At 49.4% G+C, this 21,072-nt stretch overlaps 1 protein-coding gene across 1 annotated transcript in view; it reads left to right on the top strand.

The window, feature by feature from the left end:
* The window catches only part of LOC112481771 (calmodulin-binding transcription activator 1), a 436,830-nt gene that overhangs the window by 115,761 nt on the left and 299,997 nt on the right, over nucleotides 1–21,072 (top strand). The window contains exon 2 of the mRNA XM_025048577.1: nucleotides 14,301–14,436. Within this exon, the coding sequence (XP_024904345.1) occupies nucleotides 14,317–14,436 (120 nt within the window). The 5' untranslated portion in view covers nucleotides 14,301–14,316. The remainder of the gene's footprint in view (nucleotides 1–14,300; nucleotides 14,437–21,072) is intronic.

The raw sequence follows: 21,072 nt of genomic DNA, 5'->3' as shown, positions 1-21,072 counted from the left end.
CTTCAGTTATTCCTTTTCTTCTATGCACCTAATTTGAAAAATATGTCACACCCTAAAGAGGTGGTTCAAGGGTGGGTGCATCACGGGTGCAGCGACGGCCTCTCCCATGGGTGAATTTCCCAGGTGTAATCAATGTTATGCCATCTTATGACTCCCTAGGTCCTTCCATCATTGTTCCCTTAGGGAACCCTAGAAAAAGGGGCCGAGTTCGTCGTTATTAGTCATGAAGAACATGGATTCCAAGGCAGGCAGCGTGCTGGGCAACTCGTGTACATAATGTCTACTACAACGTAGAGATCAAGGTTGGTTCAAGGTCACATAGCTCATAAGGAACTGAGCCAAGATGTGAGATGTAACCTGGAGCTCACTCCAAATCCCATGACCGTCTTCTTTTTAAAAACTTTCTATGGGAAATTTCAGACCTGTACAAATGTAGATAGACTAGTACAATGAACTCCCATCTACTTATCATCCACTTTCAACTATGGCCAACACGTGGCCAGTCATGTTTCATCCATACCCGTCCACCCCTCCCCCTCCCCGCACACATTATTTTGAAACATATCTTAGATGCTGTATAGTTTCATTGGTAAATGTTTCATCATATATCTCTAACATGTATGGTCTCTCTTTTCTAAAAAATATCTACACCACGACTATCACTCTTGAAAATTAATTCTAAATGACATAAATATCCAGTCACTGTCCAAAATTCCAATTGTTTCACAAATACCATATTTTCTTTTTATGGTTCGTTTTTTGGCTTTATATTCAGGTGAGGTCTACACATTGCGACGGGTTGATGTATCTCTTTATCTTTTGAAATTTATACGTCCCCACTCCAGCATGCTCTCACTGTCTTCCGCGTCGGACCTGTTAATAAATCCAGGGCATTTGTCCTGTAGAGCTTCCCACAGTCTGCGTTGTGCTGACGATAGCCCCATGGTGTTTTTTTACTTTGTGCTGCCTTCTGTGGGTCTTATCCAGTGGTAGTTAGATCAAATGTCTGAATAATTTCAAACTCCTTTTTTTCCCCTTTTCTGCAGGAAAATGTTCTTCCTTCAGGGACTCATACTATCTGGTTGTTTCTCTTTTGTGATGCCGGTCACTGTTGATGGCCGATCCATCTATTAGAGGTTGCAAATGGTGATATTTTAATTCTCTCACTTCTTCATTTGGAGCCAGAACACTTTTATAGATACAGTCCTCTCTTTTGCTCCTGGAAAATTCAAAGGAACGGTTTGTACAGGAAGTAGGATACATGCCTGATTCTTTATCCATCTCTATTTATTTATTTACTTGCATACTTATTTATTTTAGTTTTCAAAATAATATATTGGGTCACTAGCATCCTCCAAAATCAATCAATTAGATTTTTGTTTGTGGGCTTTGGGTTCATTAGGAACTTCGGATTTAAACATATTTAATGTGTTTTAATCCATTGCAGTTACTGTTCTTTATTGATGCTCAAATCATCCCATCTTTGGTCAGTGGGAGCCTCTTCAAGTTGATTTATAAATCTTTTTCATGTGATTTAATTTGTCTTTGATACAGCTCACATCATACTTAATGGAATGTTTTCCCCCTAAATGAGGAAAAAGACAAGGGCATTTATTCTCACCACTTTTGCTCAGTATTGTACCAAGCTTCTAGCCAGTGCAATAAGGCAAGAAAAAAAATTAAAAGGCGTCTAGACTGGAAAGGAAGATGTGAAACTATATTTATTCACAGGCGACTTGATTATATATATATAGAAGATCCTAAAGAAACTGCAAAGAAAATTATAGAACTAATTAATGGGTGTAGCAAGGTCATAGGATACAAACTCAATATACAAAAATTAATTGTATTTCTATATCGTGGATAATCCCAAAATAAAATTAAAAAACAATTACGTTCACAGTAGCATCAAAATGAATAAAGTCCTTCGATGAATTTGATTTGCAAAGTGTAGAACCTATACCACAAAGTCTTACTGAGAGAAATTTAAGAGTTACGTAAATGGGAAGGCATTCTATGTTCTGTGATTAGAAGCCTTTGAAGATTCAAAAATTCAGTATTGTTACATGGCAGCTGTTTCTAAATTGATTTCTAGATTCAGTGCAACTCATATCAAAATTCCAGCAGGCTCGTTTGGTGCTTTTTTTGAAGAATTTTCAAACTAATCTTAAAATTTATGTAGAAATACGAAAGACCTAGAATACACATAATAATTTTGAAAAATCAGAATAAAGATGGAGGATTTATACTCCCTGATTTCATAACTTACTATAAAGCTGCAACAATCGAGCCAGTATAGTATTATCATAGGATAGAAAATGGAACAGATTGTGAAGTCCAGAAATAAAGCCATATGTTTATGGTCAATTTATTTTCAATAAAGGTGTAATATCAGTCCATTGTGGGGAAAGAATAGCCTTAAAAAGAAAACAAAGCCGAAACCAAACTGTGCTGAGACAAATAGGGATCCATGTGCCAACGACCTGCTTAGACCCCTACCTCACACTATACACCAAACTTAACTCAAAATGCATTATAGACTTAAAGGTAAGAGCTAAAACTGTGAAATTCTTAGGAAAAAAACATGAGAGCAGATTTTTATGGACGTGGGATAGGCCCCAAATTCTTAGATATGATGCTAAAAGCACAATTAATAAAACAAAATTGATAAATTGGACTTTACCAAAATTAAAAACTTTTGCTCTTTAGAAGTCTTCATTAAGAAAAAGAAAAGTCATGGACTTGGAGAAAATATTTGCAAATCGTGTATCTGATAAAGGACTTGTATCCAGATTTTATATAAATAACTCTTATAATTCAAAAGGAGGACAAACAATTCATTTAAAAATGGGCAAATATTCAAATAAGACATTTCACCAAGGAAATTATATGAATGGCTAATAGGGACATGAAAAGATGCTCAACATCATTAGTCATTAGGGAAATGCAAATTAAAACCCTAGCACACACCCACTAGGATGGCTATCGTCCAAAAGACAGTCGATGCCAAATGTCGGGGCGGATGTGGAGATGTTGGAACTGTTATGCATTTCTAGTAGGAATGGAAAATGGTGCTGCCACTTTGGGAAACAGTCTGGCAGTTTTATTTTTATGTAATCAGATGTACCTATATTTCACATACTGTTGCTGGATTTTTTTCATCAGAGTTGGGAAAGCTTTCCCCACTTTCAGATCGTAGAAAAGTTTACCTATATTTTCTTTTAGAGTATGTATGATTTTATTTCTTACATTTAAATCTCCATTCCATTGGAATTCATGCTGCTGTATGATGTGAGGGGTAGACCCAATTGTATCTTCTTCCATATGCCAATCTAGTTATTCCAATGTTGGTCCCCTCCCCTCAACTGAACTGAGATGCCTCCTTTGGTGTACACTAAATTCGCATAGGTAAGTGGGAATAGTTTTGGATTTCCTGTTCTGTTCCATCGGTCTATCTATTTATTTGTATGTCATTTTCATACTTTTTAAAATATAGAGGCTTAACAGAATGTGTTAGTAGCTGGTAGGGGCGAGCCTCTATACCGTGGTATTCTTTATGTGAGTTTCTTTGGCTATTCTTGGAGTTTTTTTTCCTTCCTAATAAATTTTATAATCCATTTCTCTACAGCAAGAAAAAATATCCTGATGAGATTCTCATCGTCATTACATTATATTTATAAATTAACTTTGGGATGACTGATATTTTTATAATCTTAACTTTTCCTAACCAAGAACGTGTTACATTTTGCATTGATTAAAAACTACCTTTGTGTCTTTCAGATTTTTATAGTTTTTTCTTCTTAAATCTTAGGAATTTCTCATTAAATTTATACCTAGGTATTTCATTTTCTTTTACTATCTAGCAAATGGAGTCTTGCATCATTTCTTCTATGTGTTCTGTGTCTCTGTGTGTGCTTCACACGCACACATTTAGAAAAGCTAAAATGTAGATATAAACTTGGTTATGTATCTTAATTTGATACCTGCTTCTTTGCTTTTATGATTTGCAATTTTTTCATCGACCCCGTGATCTTTTCACCATATGGCGCTGAGCGTTACTGGTTTTGCTAGCTGTTAGTTTCTTGGATTCAAAGGTTAATGACGCTAGAAGGAAGCTCCCAGTTCTTCACCTGCCTCTCGCCACTGTGGGGAGGTCTCGGATGGTTTCTCCGAGGCTCCCTGAGACCATCGGCCTTAGTTCAGCTTCTCCCAGAAGGAGGTCCTGAGATGAGCATTTGCATCCAGCAGTTTGTTTGAGAAGTGGTCCCAGGAGACACCAGCAGGAGAGAGTGAGTCAGAGTGGAGCGGGAGACGTACAGACAGACGGTCCTTCCCAGCAAGTCACCTCCGTGGGAAACCGGAGCCCACGCTCTGGGCGGCCATGCGGATCACCCCGAGTTTTCCCACCCAAGGGGCAAGGAAGCCGGGAACTCACCCCAAATCCCCGGGTGCTCCCAGGTAGTAGAGCAGGACTGGATTCGGAGCTGGGCTGGCCCCACTGTCTGTGCTAAACCAGTGGCTGCAGGGGTGGCTCTGGACTTGGAGCGAGGCCTGCTGGGACAATTTCTGGCTCGAAAGGCTTCATTTCCTCTTGATCTGTGTGTTGGGACGATAGGGTTGTTGTGAGGAAGCACACATTGGAGATGGAGATGGAGACATAGTCGCAGACATGCATAAAGACGTAGATGTCGCTCTGGATAGATGTGGACGTATAGATGCTGCTGTGCACACACACACAGGCGGAGCCGCAGACATAGCTGTAAATGCAGACGTGGATGTGGCTGTCGGCATACGTACGGAGGAGGTATGGACATAGACTTGCGTGTCACGTGCCTCCTCGTTACTAAGGAGCGGGACTTGCATGGCTCCTCACAGTTGCCGTATCCCTCCGTCCCCAATTCCATCTCCATCTCTCTGCCTTCTCAGACGGGTGCTACCTTTTTATGCCTTCATGAAGCACACTAAAGCCCTCGGTGACCGGCCCCGCTGCCGACCAGAGGCCCCCTCTGGTTCCTCCCAGCTCCTCCCTCCTTCCTCAGATCCCTTTGTACCAGCTTCAGCGTGCAGTACGGCTTCATTTTCTTTGCATTGCGGGGCCCGTGGGGCCCTCTGCAGCACATCTGGTTTTCCCTTCGCCAGTCCCAAGACCTGTGAACTACGGAGGGAGGGACACCCCATCACACAGAGCAGAGGCGAGCTCTAATCAAACCGGAGTGTTGGGTTAAACATGATTAGGTTGCTTATTATTGCAAGTTAAAATGACGGTTCCATTTATCAAGGCCGTTTGAGTTGGACGCGTTGGTTCTCTGTGGGGTCATGTCCTGCCAACGGTGCCAAAGGTGCCATCCTCACGTTCTCAGAATGCGTTGGGGAGGAGACCTTCCCTTCTCCCTTCTGGTTTTTTTGGCTGTTCTAATAGTTACATTGACATATGACAGATTAACAGGAGGGAAAATCCAGATTTAGTTTTGTACATACGGGAGCCCCACGAATATGAGACTGTGGGACAGTCAGATGGCTGAGGCTTACGACAAGCCATCCTGAGCGAAGGAGGAGGGCCAGGGGCCCGGGGTCACAGGGTAGGAAGATGGTTCTCGAAAGACGGAAGAGCAATGTTTGGTAAATAAGTGTCTGTCCTGCCTAAAGAGTCATCTCTGGCAATAGCTCTCTGCCTGGCCCAGGCTCCCTATCCACGCACTTTTAGGCAATTAAGGGACGCAGGGGAGGAAAAAGTCTTCCTGAGTGTGTTAGGCCTCCATTGCCTTCAGGTCAAAATCATCCACATGCCAAAGTGGCATATTTTGGGGTCACATATTCTGCAACTCCTCAGTCCCACCTTTGAAACTTTCTCGAGAATTTTCACTGTCCAGAAGCTGAGCTGGTAGGTCGCTCCATCTCCCCGAACCAGTCTCGGTCCTGACGATAACAGGTCAGTTCAGTTAAACTCATTTTGAGCAAACAATCAGATATTTGACATGAGGTATTTCTATGGAAACAAACAAATGAAAAGGGCAGTTTTAGTTCTAAGGATTCCAAGACGGAAGGGTGGGAGGAAAATTGGAAACATTAGTTGGGAGAACTGTGGCTAAATATTAGAAGAAATGAGAAGAATTCGGGGTCTAGTCCAGTTCATAGGTAGAAAACAAGACCCCAGAGACAATCAACGGTACCAGAATTCGGTATCCACAGAGGGGCATTATTGAAACACAGTATTTCCTTCTACAATTGCCCTCATTTCCATCAAAGATAACTACATTAAGACTAATTTGTTTGCAGATTAAGTCTAGTTTTCATAAACTCGACCCGGTTATTTACATAAATGCAGCAAGAATGGTGATTAACCGTGCAGACCCTGAGTTTGCTTCACTGGAACTTTTCATAAAGAATTTCAGACTGAACTCTTGAAAGCCTCTTGAGGCCAGAAGCAAAGCCACGCCTAGGACTCATCAACAGACTCTGCCCACAGTACCCATCAATTTGGGTAAACCCCTCTCTTCTCAAGGTCCCCAAACACCCTGAGGTTCTCGAGCTTGTCAGGAAGTGACTTACAAGTGAGGGAACCCGGTAAGCAAGGGACCAGACCGCTGTTTCCACGGGGCTTTGTTGGCTCCATAAAATCAACCTTCGTTCCTTAAAGCTGTCTGGTCACATCTGAGTCCGTGTACGTCCTTCTCAAATATGACATTCCAGTCAGGGCCTTGGTCACATAACCAAGTCGTGTCCTGTCGTAAGGAGAACCAATCCTTATTACACTGTATTGGCATGAAAATAAGAACACTGGCCAGAGTTTACATGTTCTGGAGGGATCAGGTAGAGAGAAAAAGATAAATGTTTCATCTTCGTTCACAAAAAAATGTGTTTTACCGAACTGCTGGTAAGTCGGAGATGGCTTAAGAGGAAAGGTTTCCTCATATGTGGGAAACACAAGATTCAAGAACCAGCGATTTTAAACAAAAAGTCATAAAAATTATAACCATTCAATCACGTGTGACTAATTCTCGGTCTTCTGTGAGCAGTTTTACGAAGCCATCAGATTCTTTTTAATTCAAGTTCCGTAATTTCTTACCCCGTTCAGTAGTGTGATCTGAGAGTTATCAGAAACCTGTAGTCTGCAGTACTTGTCAGAATCCTTCCCATGAATTTCTTTGAAGATCGGCAGGGCCACTTTTGCAAAAGCGTCAGTGTAAAATAGTAACTGGCTGTAAATGACAGAAAACTTTAAATGGCCCTGGTTAAAGATCCGAGGAGAGCTCATTACAATGTGATTGACAAGGAACTTTGGTTATTTCTGTGACACATGACATTTTAAGATAACGACTGGAATTACAAGTGCTAATGTCACCAGGACATCCGATTTCTAAGAATTCCATACACTATTTAGAACACTTATACCACATACCTATATAAATACAATACGAAGACAGCTTAGTATTCTTATTGGATGACGCCTCCTATGTAATTTAACATATCAGATATTCAGAATTAGTTTAACATCTCCCTTTTCCAAAGAAGAGAAAACAAATATTTTGAGATGTTCCAGGGACCCACTAAAAATATCTCCATTACCTCAAGGTCAAAAGACCTTCATTTAGAATTTGAATTTTTGGGGAAGTGGAGAGGGGTAAGTTTATCAAACATATCAAAAGATTTGGACATTTGACGAGGATCACAGGTCGTTATGAAACAATACTTAATTATCCATTTAGCCAAAGTGACAGTGAAACATTTCAAGGGCAAATATAGAACGCTGTACAGTGCTGAGCAAAACTCAGCTCTTCATATTGAGAAGACTAGGTTTACTTAAGTAAGCAAACACTCGATGGTAAAGATAACATAAAGCCCAGGAAATTATTCTGAGAAAACATAAAATCTGTTTTCTAGGCAGATTACTCAAAAGATTAAAAAAAAAAAACAAAAAACCTTTCACAGTCTCTTGTTAAGAGTAGACCAATAATCCATGAAAACTTTGGCCTTTTAACAGAGAAAACCAAATTCTACTTTTACATCAGTGCATATTAAATTAATTCATTCATTTTTTAAAATACTTAATTGGATCCACCCCTGTTCAGCCAGCTTAAGCACACACAACATGCCAGTTCCCAAGATTTCTATCCCTCGAAACTTTCTACAGTTTTCTTTTTGCATTCAGATTTTTGTCCTCAGATTTTCCTCTTTCCCATTTTGAAATGACCAGCCCCAAAGTAGGACATGATTTCTTTCTTTTCTCCCAACAAAAATTCAGCGGCACGCTTCATACCTTCTCATATTGAAAACAAATTTTGCTTTCCTTGCACACAGAGATGGCCCCTTATTATTTCAGGTGGTTTTAATTATATCTATTAATGAGAATTCTTAACTCTTAGAAACCTTAATTTCTAGTGACAGCTAAGTAAACACTTGTGAACTGTTACATTAGCATTCTGTAGATTGGCGAGTTTATGACTACGTTTCATAACTTCTAGAAGCATCTGCTTTCTCATCGTAGTTTTTCCGATGTTCACAAGCTAGGTTTACTGACAAATCAAAATACGTTTAGTTTCTCTGTAATGAGAAGCCCAAAGTGGATAAACTTTTTATTCAATAATCAATGTTTCTGTGTGTTAGCCTCTTTAGAATGATCTAGATAGTCGATGAATTGCCATCATTTCATTTCATTTTGCAAAACTCTAAGGTTTCAAGTTACCAAAAAGATTTGGGAAACTATTTAAGTGGACAGACCATAGAATATAATTATTGTTGAAAAGTTCGCTCACAAAGTCTTATCCCATTTATACCGAATCACTTGGTCTTAACAATCGTACTTGATTACTCATGAAAATTTTATGAGATGCTAAAGCAGTCAGCCATCAGCTTAAAGTATTTTTGTTGATGACAAATCTGTAATAGAGATAACGTGAGCTTACTTGACTTTTTTAGTAAATCTAGGTAGAATAAAAGTATTGTACTTAATGCTGTTAGCTTTCAAGACATTCTCGTGTTAATTAAACCAACCAACTTAAGCTAGCTTTTATTTATGCAAAATTATCTTAGATCATGGAACTTGAAAAACATTTGTTAGTTTTCGTATTTCTGAGCTTTAGGAAAACAATTCATAAGCACTCGCTTTCAAAGCCAATTACATCGAGCTCTTTTACAAATCAAGTTTGGCGATGCCATTCAGAGGTAGAAAAGTATCTCATAGATGTAACACACGTCCACAGACACATAGAAACACTAGACAGACAGAGACCCTGTAGCTTCCATTCTAAAATTTTGGCCGTGAATCAGGTACAACAATATAAAACTCGCTAGTTTATAAATAATGGTTGGATCCAAATTGGCGGATGGGACAAGGTGATGTTACCCACTCCAGTGGCTAAAGCTTTACACTAGTATCTGTGGAGAAGACTGAGGATTATATTTGCCCTTGACAAGTAATTTTAAGGAGGCTGTGGACTAGATTTGGGGCACAAGAGGCTTCTTAGCAGTTTGTATATTAAAAGCCTCCTTTCCTTTTTCTTCGGTCTGAGGCCATTGTTTCAGTTATCGGCTATTTGAATTTCAAAGACATGGTAAGATTTATGTCTTCGAGGGACGAGAAAGAATGCAAGTTTGGGGGTATATTGTCTATTATCAGCAGTCCAGGGTAATTACTATTTAAAATTTTCCTTCTTTTGCTTAAATGAGGAATAGTTGACTTCTGATGCCATGATTTTTTTACAGTGTCTGCAAATGTCTGGAGGCAAATGGGGAGGATCAGAGTGAGTCTGAGTTGCTCCCAGAGTTAGGCTTTGTTTCTCTGAAGACTGAAGTTGTAAATCAAAAGCTGGATTCTCACTCCTTTTACCGACTCTTCCTGCAAGCTGCCTTCAAAGAATCGGGTAGCCTTTTCCATCGTAATGCCGAGAGCTCCACTGGGCCACCCAACCACACTATTTCGAATTCGCCTTTTTATGTCAGGGAGAAAGTTTTCCACCGAGGTAGAAATGAAAGGGTTCCTACGTTCTGGCACTTCAGGGTTCAGCGTGCCCTGCCTGTGAAAAGTCTATAGAAAGCGTTCCACAAAGGCCTCGGGCTCGCTCCTTCTGTTTGAGGGCTCAATTTAACTTTCGACCAGTTCCCTGGGAGGAAAACCCTCTGTGGAGGGGGGGTTTCTGACCATCTGTTTCCTCATTAGGGGGTTTTCTCCTGGGAGCCTCAGGCTCGTAATTACAGTCCAATCATGGGTGGGAGTAACACCTCTTAGGGTTAGATAAGGTCTCGGTAAACAGGGTTGTCAGTGGCCCTCAATGTTTTAAATTCCTCTTGAAGTTCAGAAGGAGCTTCGGAAAGGGAGGTCGAGGGACTTTACAACTGAAAAGCTCTGCTTCTGTCGGGGGACATGAGTTCTTCGGGCGGGATCTCAGACACATCTGCAAAGGGCTTTGCATAGAGAGGCCTGACTCCGGCAGAGCCCAGCAAAGGGAGGAGCCTCCCTGTTGCCTGGCTGCTTCTGCTAACTTCACTTGCTTGCTTCCAGCGTTTACGGAGCAACCTGTAGACGCTGGGTCTAGAGATCAGGCCGGAGCGCTCTGTGTAAATCCGTTCAAACAGGCAGCGGGGCGTGTAAGGGGCTTTCTGGGGACAGCACGGGAGTCTGGGAGCGGAGAAAGTTTGCTGAGGAGATGGGGTCGGATTTTAAGGAGGAGAGGTTATGTCGGATGTGCCTGCGGTTTGAGTTCTAACTTTTGTTCTTTCTTCTACCTTACTAATGGAGTCCCTAAGGCTGTGTTCCTTTGTGTCCAGTTTTTGGCTTGGTCTTTCCGTGGTTCCCATAGGACAACTTTTTAGGCTGAGAGCTCTCTGCAATAAATGTATATATATTCTTTTAAGTCTAGCCAATTCAAAGGCTCCATTGTCTGGCCATTGGTGAGTAGGATCTTACATTAACCTCAACAGTGACTCATGGCTTAACCAGGGATGCAAGAGGCATCTCAAAAGAGAGTGCAAAGCTGCAGCCTTTACGGGACCCAGAAAGTTCCTTCCCGTTTAGCCCAGGGAAACCAAAGGACTTCATTGTCACAGGTGTCGGGAATGGTGTAGTACAGCCGATGTCTCTGCTCTCCCACGAGAATGTGACACCTCCAGGCTGGGCCCGCCATCGGTGACGCTGCACAGATGCTCCTGGACTGGGACTTTTCCAGCACTAACAAGACCAGATGAGACCCCTATGGACTGTATCCCCTTCTGACAAATTCCCCTGAGAGCTGGCACGGTCAGACACCAAGTGCGGCTTGTGACCGCCTGGCTCAGAACCCCAGCTGCGTGCCGGCACAGGCACTTTCTGGCCAGTGGAGACCGGCGAGAGTATTGTCGCTGGTCACAAAGCTAAGCTCTCAGGACATAGACCAAAACGAAAAGAAAACTCGACCCGTTTTCACACAGGGGACCCAAGGCGAAATCTGCCCACACAGACGCCGGTCTGCTGAGGATCGTGAACGCAGCATAGGCCGGCTCCTCCGATGGCTCGGTAGGACCTGTGCCTGCGTCCTGCCCTGTGCTTTTCCTCCTTGTGACATGTGACACACAAGACAGACACAAGCAATGACCATCTGCAGGACGAAGGACCGAAAGGAAAGTGGAGTGCTCGTCAGGAGCCTTTGCCACAGGCTCCACACCCGGGGACTCCGTCTGCTGCCAGCCTGACTCTCGGGAAGGACAGGGACGGTGAGCGCCCTCGAGCCCACTGACCCCGCAGGCGGAGGTCCCGGCGTCGCCAGCTGCAGCGCCATAGCAAGCAGTGTCCAGCAGGCGAGGACTCGCGTCGGGCACCACGAGTGCAGCGGGGTAACTTCCTCCTCTTCTAGCTTCTGGGTTCTTCGGTCTAATCGTTGCTCGGGCACATGACAGAGTAACGGGAGGAAAAAATCCAAATTTAATTTTGTACATATGGGAGCCCCCAAAATAGGAGGCTCCCGGACAGTCAGATGGCTGAGGCTTGCAACAGGCCAACCTGAGTGAGGGAGGAGGGCCAGGGGCCGGGAAGATGGTTCTGGAAGGACGGGAGAGCCATGTTTGGTAAATAAGTGTTCACCCTAAGGAGTCATCTCAGCTCTCTGCCCGGCACAGGCTCCCTATCCGCGCGCTTTTAGGCCGTTAAGGGACAGGGGGAAAAAAGTCTTCCTGACTGTGTTAGGCCTCGATTGCCTTCGGTTCAAAATCATCCACGTGCCAAAGTGGCACATTTCGGGGTCACATATCCTGCTCCCCCTCAAATAAGAAGTCAGGTCCCCAGAGGAAGACGGTTTTTCTGGTGCGAGTGCGGGTGTGTTTCCGACCAGACGCGGCCGTGTCTAGGGGGGTCACTCTGTCTGGGTCATAGCGGTTACAATCTGGGGACAGCTGGCCTGAAGACGCTGCTGAGGTTCTTGGCCACATTTAGAAGGGGCAAGAGGGAGCCCTTTGTCAGCTCACGGGAGGCCGGGTTGGACTGACGCTGCGTCTCCTGCAGCAGATGCGCTTTGTGGGACGGGAGGCGGGGGCTGCCACGCTCTCGTGAGCGACCGCATTCCTGTTCGGAGCGGGGGCGACACGTGCGGAGCCGTCTAGTCGATCAGACGTGCTCTTTTGCTTGCCCCTCAGGCGCCGGTCCTAAGCACGGCAGGTGCACTTGGGGCGCTGCTGTGATCTTTCGGGGTGGGGGAGGGCTCACAGCCGCTGAAGATGAACTACGGGCAGCAGAGCGCGGCTGAAGTCGAAGGGGCTGGCACCGTCGACTCCACATTCGAGTTTACCTGCCATTAGAAACGGAAGACTGTGCAGCCTGGCAGGCACGAGACAGTCACCGTCAGCTGACAGCGCCGTGACAAGCCAGCCGGGAGGGCTGTTCCCCGATTGTGTTAGTCAAGGCCGGCCTGGGGAGGGGTCCGACACCGACACCAACCACCTGCCCTGTGATTGGCAAACGGCGAAGTGTTGGGAGTCATCGCCGAAAGTGTGTAATTTCCAGGGGATGGCTGTTCAGTCGTCACCTTGCTGCCGAATGACACCGCCCGGCTGCTGTGACCCTGGCATGATTGTTTTCTTCCTACACACAATGGCTCAGTCAGACGTCACCAGCCAGTGTTCTGTGCCCCACTGAAATGGCCTGTTGTTCAAAGGAACAGAAAAGAGGCCCCTGTGCTGGTCCCCGGGGAAGAGGGACGGAGGGACGGAGGGACGGAGGGAGGGCCAGCCCTCTCACCCGTGCTGTGGCGGAGAAGCGGAAGCCAGTTCGCCTTACATGAAGCCGCTCCTTCGCCTCGGCTGGGAGGGACATGGCATGCCCGGGCTGGTCTCGTGGGTCACAGAATCGCTTGGCATTCGGTTTTCTGTGCTGAGCGTTCGGGTGCACAGTGACACGGAGCTGGCCACTGCGGGGTGCAGGGGAGCAGAGTGCTGTTAGCTGTCAGGGGCGTCTTCCCTGAAGGCGGACTCACCCACACCTGCTGAAACTCATTCTGGAAGCGGTCAACCGTGGCTCTTTGTCCCCTTGGCGGTTGCAAACCTTGGTTGACACGTGGCTTCTTTGAGGACAATTCGAGGTTCTTTTTATCTGTTCTTTTCCATGGCGCCGGAATGGCCACCCTACGGTTAGCGTTTAGCACGAGGGCAACTGTTTTTCTACAGTACGGTGGTCGTGGACCAAATAGACAAATTTACCTGCTGGTTACTGAGCCCTCTGACAGCTGAAGCCCAATGGGAAAAAAATCAGGTGCTTCGCTGGCTGGAGAGGGGAGCTGAAGACGCCCCTCTGTCCAGCACTGGTCTGAGGCAGGCGGTGAATCGAGAGGGCTCGGCCTCAGCGAGCAGCCCTGCCGCTGGTCCGTCCCCAGCACCGGCATCCGGCGTCTGCGCGAACTTATTTATTCCCTAATGGCAGGCCAGGGATGGAGAGATGTGCAGAAAATCAAAATCTTTCTGCACGAGGTAAGATACCGCAGAGGCCGCCACAGCACCCCCGGCTCTGCCCTGCTCTCCGTTTCCTGCTTTTCATTGTGGAGCTCAGGCCCCCCCATCGTCGATCCTGATTAGAGGGTGACTAATACTAAGGGTTGTTTTGTTTTTTTTTAAGTCTATCATTGTCACACTTAATTCCTTAGGTATCAAATCCACAAGCAGATTGTGGCTGTGCATGAAACATGGTTAATCCAGGGGCCTGCGGTAAACGGTGGAAAGCCGCGTCCCAGCAAATGTGGAATGTGGCCTTTTCTGGAGGGACTTTTACCGGTCTATGGTCTCTTTCTTCATAAATTTGTCCTCTGCTTGGTTCTCTTGGTAACGTAACCGTTTGTCGTTTGCAGACCCCAGAATGGCTCGATGATCCTCTACAACAGGAAGAAAGTGAAATACAGGAAGGACGGGTATTGCTGGAAGAAGAGGAAAGATGGCAAAACCACCAGAGAGGACCACATGAAGCTGAAGGTCCAGGGCGTGGAGGTAAAGCGCACACAAGGCTTTTGTCGTTGTTGTTGTACAAATGTCGTTTTCGGGCCACGATGAGGACGGCGTTGCTGTGGCGGGGTCGGCGCCCGTCACCTCTGCCCCCAGCGTCTGTGTTGGTCAAGCCCCTGCTTATTGTTTCCTGCGACCTTCGCACCCCACAGTCTCCACTCCGGTGACACCGATTCCACTAAAGCTCCCGTTCCTCGGGAGGCACCGGTGTGTGGGCTGGGACCGCAAGCTGCCTGCAGAAGCGAGCGGGTCCCATGGGAATGGTGGTCGCCAGCCAGAGCCTGGCTTCCCTCCCTCCACAGACCAGCCCTTCTGTTCCCCTGTGGGTGTTTCGGCCTCGGGGAGCGCGCAGGCCTTAGAGCTAATTCGATGCGCTGACAGGTGTGTGGGATGGTTGCGGGGCCAGGTGAGCTCGGCAGAAAGCACCGCGGGGCCTCATACACACCTGAGTTATGTCCTTGGGGCACAGGGCACTGTCTGGTTTCCTTGCGGTCGTCCTGACTCCACAGGGTCTCACCCTGGTTCCTCTGTCACGGTCCGAGCGCCCAAGCCAAGTGTCACGGCACGGGACGTGAACCGCGGTGTGCCACTGGCCGGCCAGCGGGTGAGCACCCGCTTCTCCGTGTTTCTCGCTGACCCCCGTACGGGTCTTCCCTGGGGGCGTGGTGGGCGCCGTCTTGGGCCAGGAGCCAAGGAGCTGGCTTGTGAGCCCCCGGTACTCCGAACTGGCCGAAGGGAGGTCCCCCTGGAGTGTGTTGGCACGTGGGTCTGCTAGCGAGCCGGGATCGATGGCCAGCACTGGCGTCCAGCAGCTCGCCCTCCATGCCGGCATGCCTTGTGACGCACTTGTCATCGTGGCCTCTTCTGTTTGAATCGCGTTCTTCAATGGCTACTGAAAATAGCATCCAATGGCTTTTATTGGATCACGCCACAGAGAGATGGACGCTTGTCTATGATTTTGTGGGGTCTTTTAAACACCTAGGCGCAGCACTCTATGATGATGAACAAAGAGCCTGACAGAGAATCTCGGTTCCCCGCTCTCGCCTGTGGGAGAGGGGATGTGGGGGGCGAGAATGAGGGGTGCTCTCGGGCGCAGCAGTGCTGGGAATTCACGCCAGAGCTGTGGCAAACAGCGCCTGTGCCCGCAGGTCTCTGCGCGTCCCATCTTCGGTGACGTGGAAGTGTCAGTAACGGGGTGGCGTTCTTCCTCGCAGCCCAGAAGCCCAGAGGGGAACGAGCCTCCGTGTTCATTTTCTCCCCTCGGTTATAAATTAGCATCGTCTCTGGGCGGAACCAGAGTGATCTGTGGTTATTCCCAGGCCGCCTTTGCGTTTGGGGTGACTGTGGCTGCCGCCCCTGAGGGCTGGTGTGGAGGCACATGCACGGGGACCGTCTGGACCCCTGGAGCACAGCAGGGCTTGGGGGGACATATGAGACTGTGAGGGGTGTCCATGACTTTCCAGGTGTGAGTGGCAGTGGGCGGTGGGCAGGGCACATGGGTTGGGACAAGCCTTGGCCAGCGACACAGGGGTGTGCTCTCGGGTTCTCGGAGACAGAGGCCACCTCGGTGGCCTCAGGTGTAGAGGCCTCTCGCACTGAGCTCAGGGAGTCGTCCCACTGAGTGGCTCAACAAACACTGCATGTGGCCCTACTCTGCGCACGGCCCTGTGGTGTCTACAGAGAAAAAAGGAGCCATGTCCTCTGCCCCGTGGACTCAAAGGAGCCAGCCGTACCTGGAGGTCATCAGTGGTGTGAGAGGTACGGAGGGCTGGGCCTTACGACAGGCGTCCTGGAGGGGCTGATATGGTCAGGGTCTCAGGTGAGGTGGGTAGTAAGCCAAGCGCCACAGCTGGTGGGACTGTGGGCCTGACTCACGCCGAGTTCTGCGTAGCTTCCCTGGTCACTCGGCACGGTAGTTGGGGCTGCACCTGCGTTATACTTAGACCCCCGCATCCCTTTAACCGCGTCCCGCTGTGTGAGCACCCGGGGCCCCCTAGTCCGTGGGCTTTTAGATCCGTGTTCTCAGCGTCGCACGCTATGCGCGTCTGCGCGTGCAGCGTGCGGCCGGGCCCTGCAGTCGCCGGCTGTGAGGTCTGAGCAGTTTCCGTTTTACTGGACACGGCCAGACCCCTGCGAAGTGGCTGCGCTAATGACCAGCACCGAGCGCTGCTGTCTCCTCCTCACCCCGTCACACACCGGTGGATGAAAGGTGGTTTGAACTTGGTCTTCCCTAACTATTCCTGGGGCGAGCACATTCTTGCGTTAATCGCAGCCCTTTGCTGTGGACTGTCTACCATGGGTGTGACTTTTAAACGTCCCCCGAAGACAGCCGCCTCTGGCAAGACCAACTCCGCATCTCACTGGTTCCTCCCGCACGTGCCCCCGGTGGCCGGGAAGCCCAGTGGTCATGCAGGGCACAGTGGCCGCTGGTCCTTTCCACGTGGGGCACTGTGATGTGGATATACACGGGGTTTTGTGTCCTGCGGGGCCGGGGGGGTTCGCCAGTTTGGAACCTGTTTTCTCCTTCCGTGGACTCCTCGGGCGGTTCCCGCTGACTCAGCCCCCACGTCGTGCGAGGCTCGGTGCCAGCCAGCGTACCCAGCCGCCGGGAGAGGCAGGCAGCCTCGCACGGGGTCCTGGAGCTGTGATTTTCTGCCACCCGGGCCGGGCACCTCGGGTCAGGGGCACGATGAAGATATCCGGACGTACCGTTTAACACATCACTCGCTGTAAGCCTTCCCTCAGGCCAGGAGAACTTCCAGCCCTGATGCTTTTGTTCTCAGGCTGGGGCCCTTGATACACAATGCGACTCAGAGGCACATTGATTTTCTCAGCCGGGCACAGGATGGGGGCAGCCGCTTCTGAAGCTGACGAGCTGTTAGGTCCACGATTAGTCGTCTTATCTGTAAGCCAAGGAGACGCCAACTCGATAAGGTTTCCGGGGATGACAGAGGTTGGCAGAGAGGAAAAAGAAGGTGGCTGTGATGTCAGCGTCTCAGGAGATGAAGTCTCGGCGGGCCGGAAGCGGGTCCCGCTCCACACACAGATTTACGCCTGCCTTTCGGGAGCCTGATGGGGGCGGGAAGTCCTGAGTGCAGACGGGCAGATCTAAAGCGTCCCCTTCCCTCCGGGATTGCTGTGCCAGGGGTCGGACGAGCTGGGATAAGCCAGCCCGAGGTGATGTGGGCCAAGCCGGAAGAGGACCTTTCAAGTTCACGGTGCTCTTGTCTGGCCTCAGAAGCGTGCGGGGCTGTCTTCAGCCCGGTCCTCATACCCCTCTCCGGAGAGTGACGGCCTGTCAGAACCAAGGCTAGCTCTGGGCTGCCCACCTACCAACCTCTTCACTGCTGGGCTCCATGACAGAGAGAGGCCACATGCTGAGTGCAGCGACAGCCACGTGCCAGGTGCATGTGTCACCCAACCCTCCTCAAAACGTCCATGCAGAGCCCTTGCTAGACCCAGTTCATAGAGGAAGAGACTGAGCCCCAGAGAGGGTCTCGCCCCACATCCTGCCACAAATCGGTGGGGACCTGGGACTTGAGCCGGGCGAGCCTGGTTCTGACATGCGCCTGCCCTGACACCGGTCGCTCCCGGACACTCGGTGGGACTTGTAGTTGTTTCACGTCAAGTCAGCACATACCCTTCAGTCACCAGCCGGTTGTCAAATGCACAACGCGACCCAGCAGCATCGTGATGGGTACGGAGGACGCGGTGCTGTAAAAGACGCTTGTGATGTCACGGGGGTCAAACGTCGAGCACGCAGGCCTGACACAGGGCGGCGTGGACTGAGATGGAGCAATCGCAAGGCCCCGAGCGGAGCACGTAGCAACGCGACCCAGCAGCATCGTGATGGGTACGGAGGATGCGGTGCTGTAAAGACGCTTGGGATGTCACGGGGGTCAAACATCGAGCACGCAGGCCTGACACAGGGCGGCGTGGGCTGAGACGGAGCAATCGCAAGGCCCCGAGCGGAGCACGTAGGGGGGCTGCCGAAGGCCCACTCGGGCTTACGGAAGTGACGTACACACGGGGAACTAGGCGAAGGCTGGAGTCAGACAGTGAAGCCTCAGTGGGCAGCGACAGAGGCTGGTTTAAAATAGCTAATGTGGTTCAAAGCGGCAGGTGGCCAGTACTGCCCGGTGTCAGGCCAGATGTTCGCCTCCCGGGGCTGAGACTTTCTCTGCCTCGATCGCACAGCGCGCCTTGCCGGATGTCCTGCCCCGGGTGCCTACTGGCGGTCGCTGCAGGGGCTGTCAGCTCCACGTGGCGCCGTGGACCAAGACGCCCTCCCCACCGAGCCCATTCCGTGGTGGACAGGAAACTCCCGGCCTGGACCATCCGCCCGGCAGAAAAGGCGGCCGTCATCTCTGATGGGAAGTTGCAGCCGCGAAGAGAAGGTGTTTGACTACCTGCCTGTGCCACCAGGAGGAAGCCGGCTCCGCTGACCCCTTGACGGACTGCCCGGGGCTCCAAGCCGTCGCGAGCGTGCTGACGGCGGTAACGAGGTTGTGTTTGTGGACTGGGCCTCATTAGGACCGATGTTATTTACTTGGGCACGTAGGCCACATATTAAAAAGAAAAAAAGCACCTCTTTTCAAAGTAGGAATGATATTGTAGTTGCTGCATTAGGAATTAACAGGGCATGAAATAACTGTCTGCCTTGTGGCGATGCCAGATCATCTCAGCTCTGCTTGCAGCCGTAAGACAAATAGGCATCTCACTTGCCGCTGATGGAAAATATTTAAAATAGCCAGCCACGAACTTGTATGGTGCCCAGATCAAGTTTGGAAAACAGCAGTGAGCAGGCAGAGAGGCAGCTGGCTCCTAAAACAGCTGAGCGGTGGACGCTCACTTAGGGCCAATGAGTCTGTGTGTGGCCTCTGTGTTTAAATAGGAGACATATCTTTTTGCTTTTCGTAAGTGACTGCGTGGCTTTGGTCTGTGGACGTATTCGTTAGGTCTGCTGCCCTTCAGACTCGCTGGGTGCCCTCCAGGCTCTACATGCACTGTCCCTTGCTCAGGCCCGTTTTTCCGTCTGTGCCGTGGTGTGTCAGCCTCGTGGCTTCTGACCCCTCCGAGGCATCGTCCTTCATCTTCTCGGCCAGAAGTAGCGACACCCTCCCTGTCGCTGCCGTAAAGCCCCATCGGTACCTGTCTTCGTGTCTCCCTGAGCTCGCATTAGCTCTGCCCAGGTCAGGAACCACGGATGGAGTGCCTGGCATTCTCTAGGTGCTAGGAAGCCTGTCCCTGGTGAGATCCGCTAGGTGACCCGTTAAGCGCAGGACATAGAGAGGTGAGTAAGGCCCAGCCTCGTACCAGAAAACCTTACGGAAACATAAGGCCGGCCATTTCAATCTGATGTGAAAATTGTCACCGCAGAGGTTTCGGAGTTCCCAGTGAGCGTGTTTCCCCTGAGGGCAGGTCGGGGTGGGTGCCCCACAGGAACTCGCCCTGAGCCATGAGATCCGCTGGCTGCCTCATCTGAGTCTCACCTCAACCCTGCAGTTCAGTCGTGACAGGTATTTTTGTCCCCACCGGTCACACGTCTGAGACTTGAACCTAGGTGTTCAATTTCAAATCTCGCCACCTCTGCTGCCTGGCGCCGAGAGCGGCTGTCACGCCCGTCTCCGTGGGGAGGGCTGGGCTGTTTGGTGGCACCTCGCAGGACCGCCCAGGGCTGCCTTCCGACTTTCAATCATCCGAATTTCCGTGCTGCGTTCCTCGGGCACCTAGCACACCGAAACTCAATTTCCTGTTACCTGGCGTGTGTGGGTAGGATCAATTCAGAAACTGAAATCCATCGTCTCGCCTTAATTTCTAATTACTTGGCATCCCTGGTGATACGTCCCTCCTCAATTCATATAATTAGAATTTTAGCTAATAAACACCAGTTAGCGAGCTGCGTTTCGTGGTGGCGCAGCCTCTCTGTTCCATGCCGCTGTGCTCGGAGGCCTGGCCAGCACGGTGCTGTGGCTTCTGCTGTTTAAGGCTCCGTCTCCCCTGACCACAGCCAGCTAACGGCAGCAACGGTGGCGTCATTTGCCAAACACCCCCTGCGCCCGTCACGTCATCTGCTTCCATGACCGGCAGCCCCTTTGCTAGGATGTAACGAATTTCCAGGCGGTTAAGAAGTGTATCCCACGAGATCTACCTGGTTAGTAGCTGAGCCGAGATGCCTCCCAGGTCTGTCCTGTTCAGAATTCCCAGTTTCCTCGTCGCTCTACCGCACAGGCTTCCAAAACAGCTAGATCTCCAGAAGCTGCGTCCTTAGGCCATGAGTTCTGGGAGTGAAGAATTTAAATACGGCACAGTCTGCCCAGCACAGGCCTTAAGTAAGATGGGGCATGAGAAAGGTCTTTAGTAGAAGTGACAACCCCCTTCTGGTCCCTGGGCCGCCCCCGCCCCCCACAGCCCCAGCCAGTCAAAGAGGAGGCACGCCCCCCCCAACCCCCGTGTCTCTTTAGCCCGGGAGGCTGGCCCCCTGAGGCCACCAGGGGCTGCAAGGAGGAGACGGGGAGGGAGTTCATCCTGCAGCACCCGGTACCTACCTGCGGACCCGCTGTCTCTCCTGAGCTCTGGTTTCATCCAAGTCTTCTGGGAGCCTGTGGTATCCCCGTGTCG

Source organism: Pteropus alecto, unplaced genomic scaffold (genome assembly GCF_000325575.1).
Source record: "Pteropus alecto unplaced genomic scaffold, ASM32557v1 scaffold125, whole genome shotgun sequence".
Lineage (NCBI taxonomy): Eukaryota > Metazoa > Chordata > Mammalia > Chiroptera > Pteropodidae > Pteropus > Pteropus alecto.
This window is presented reverse-complemented; position numbering and strand designations above follow the sequence as displayed.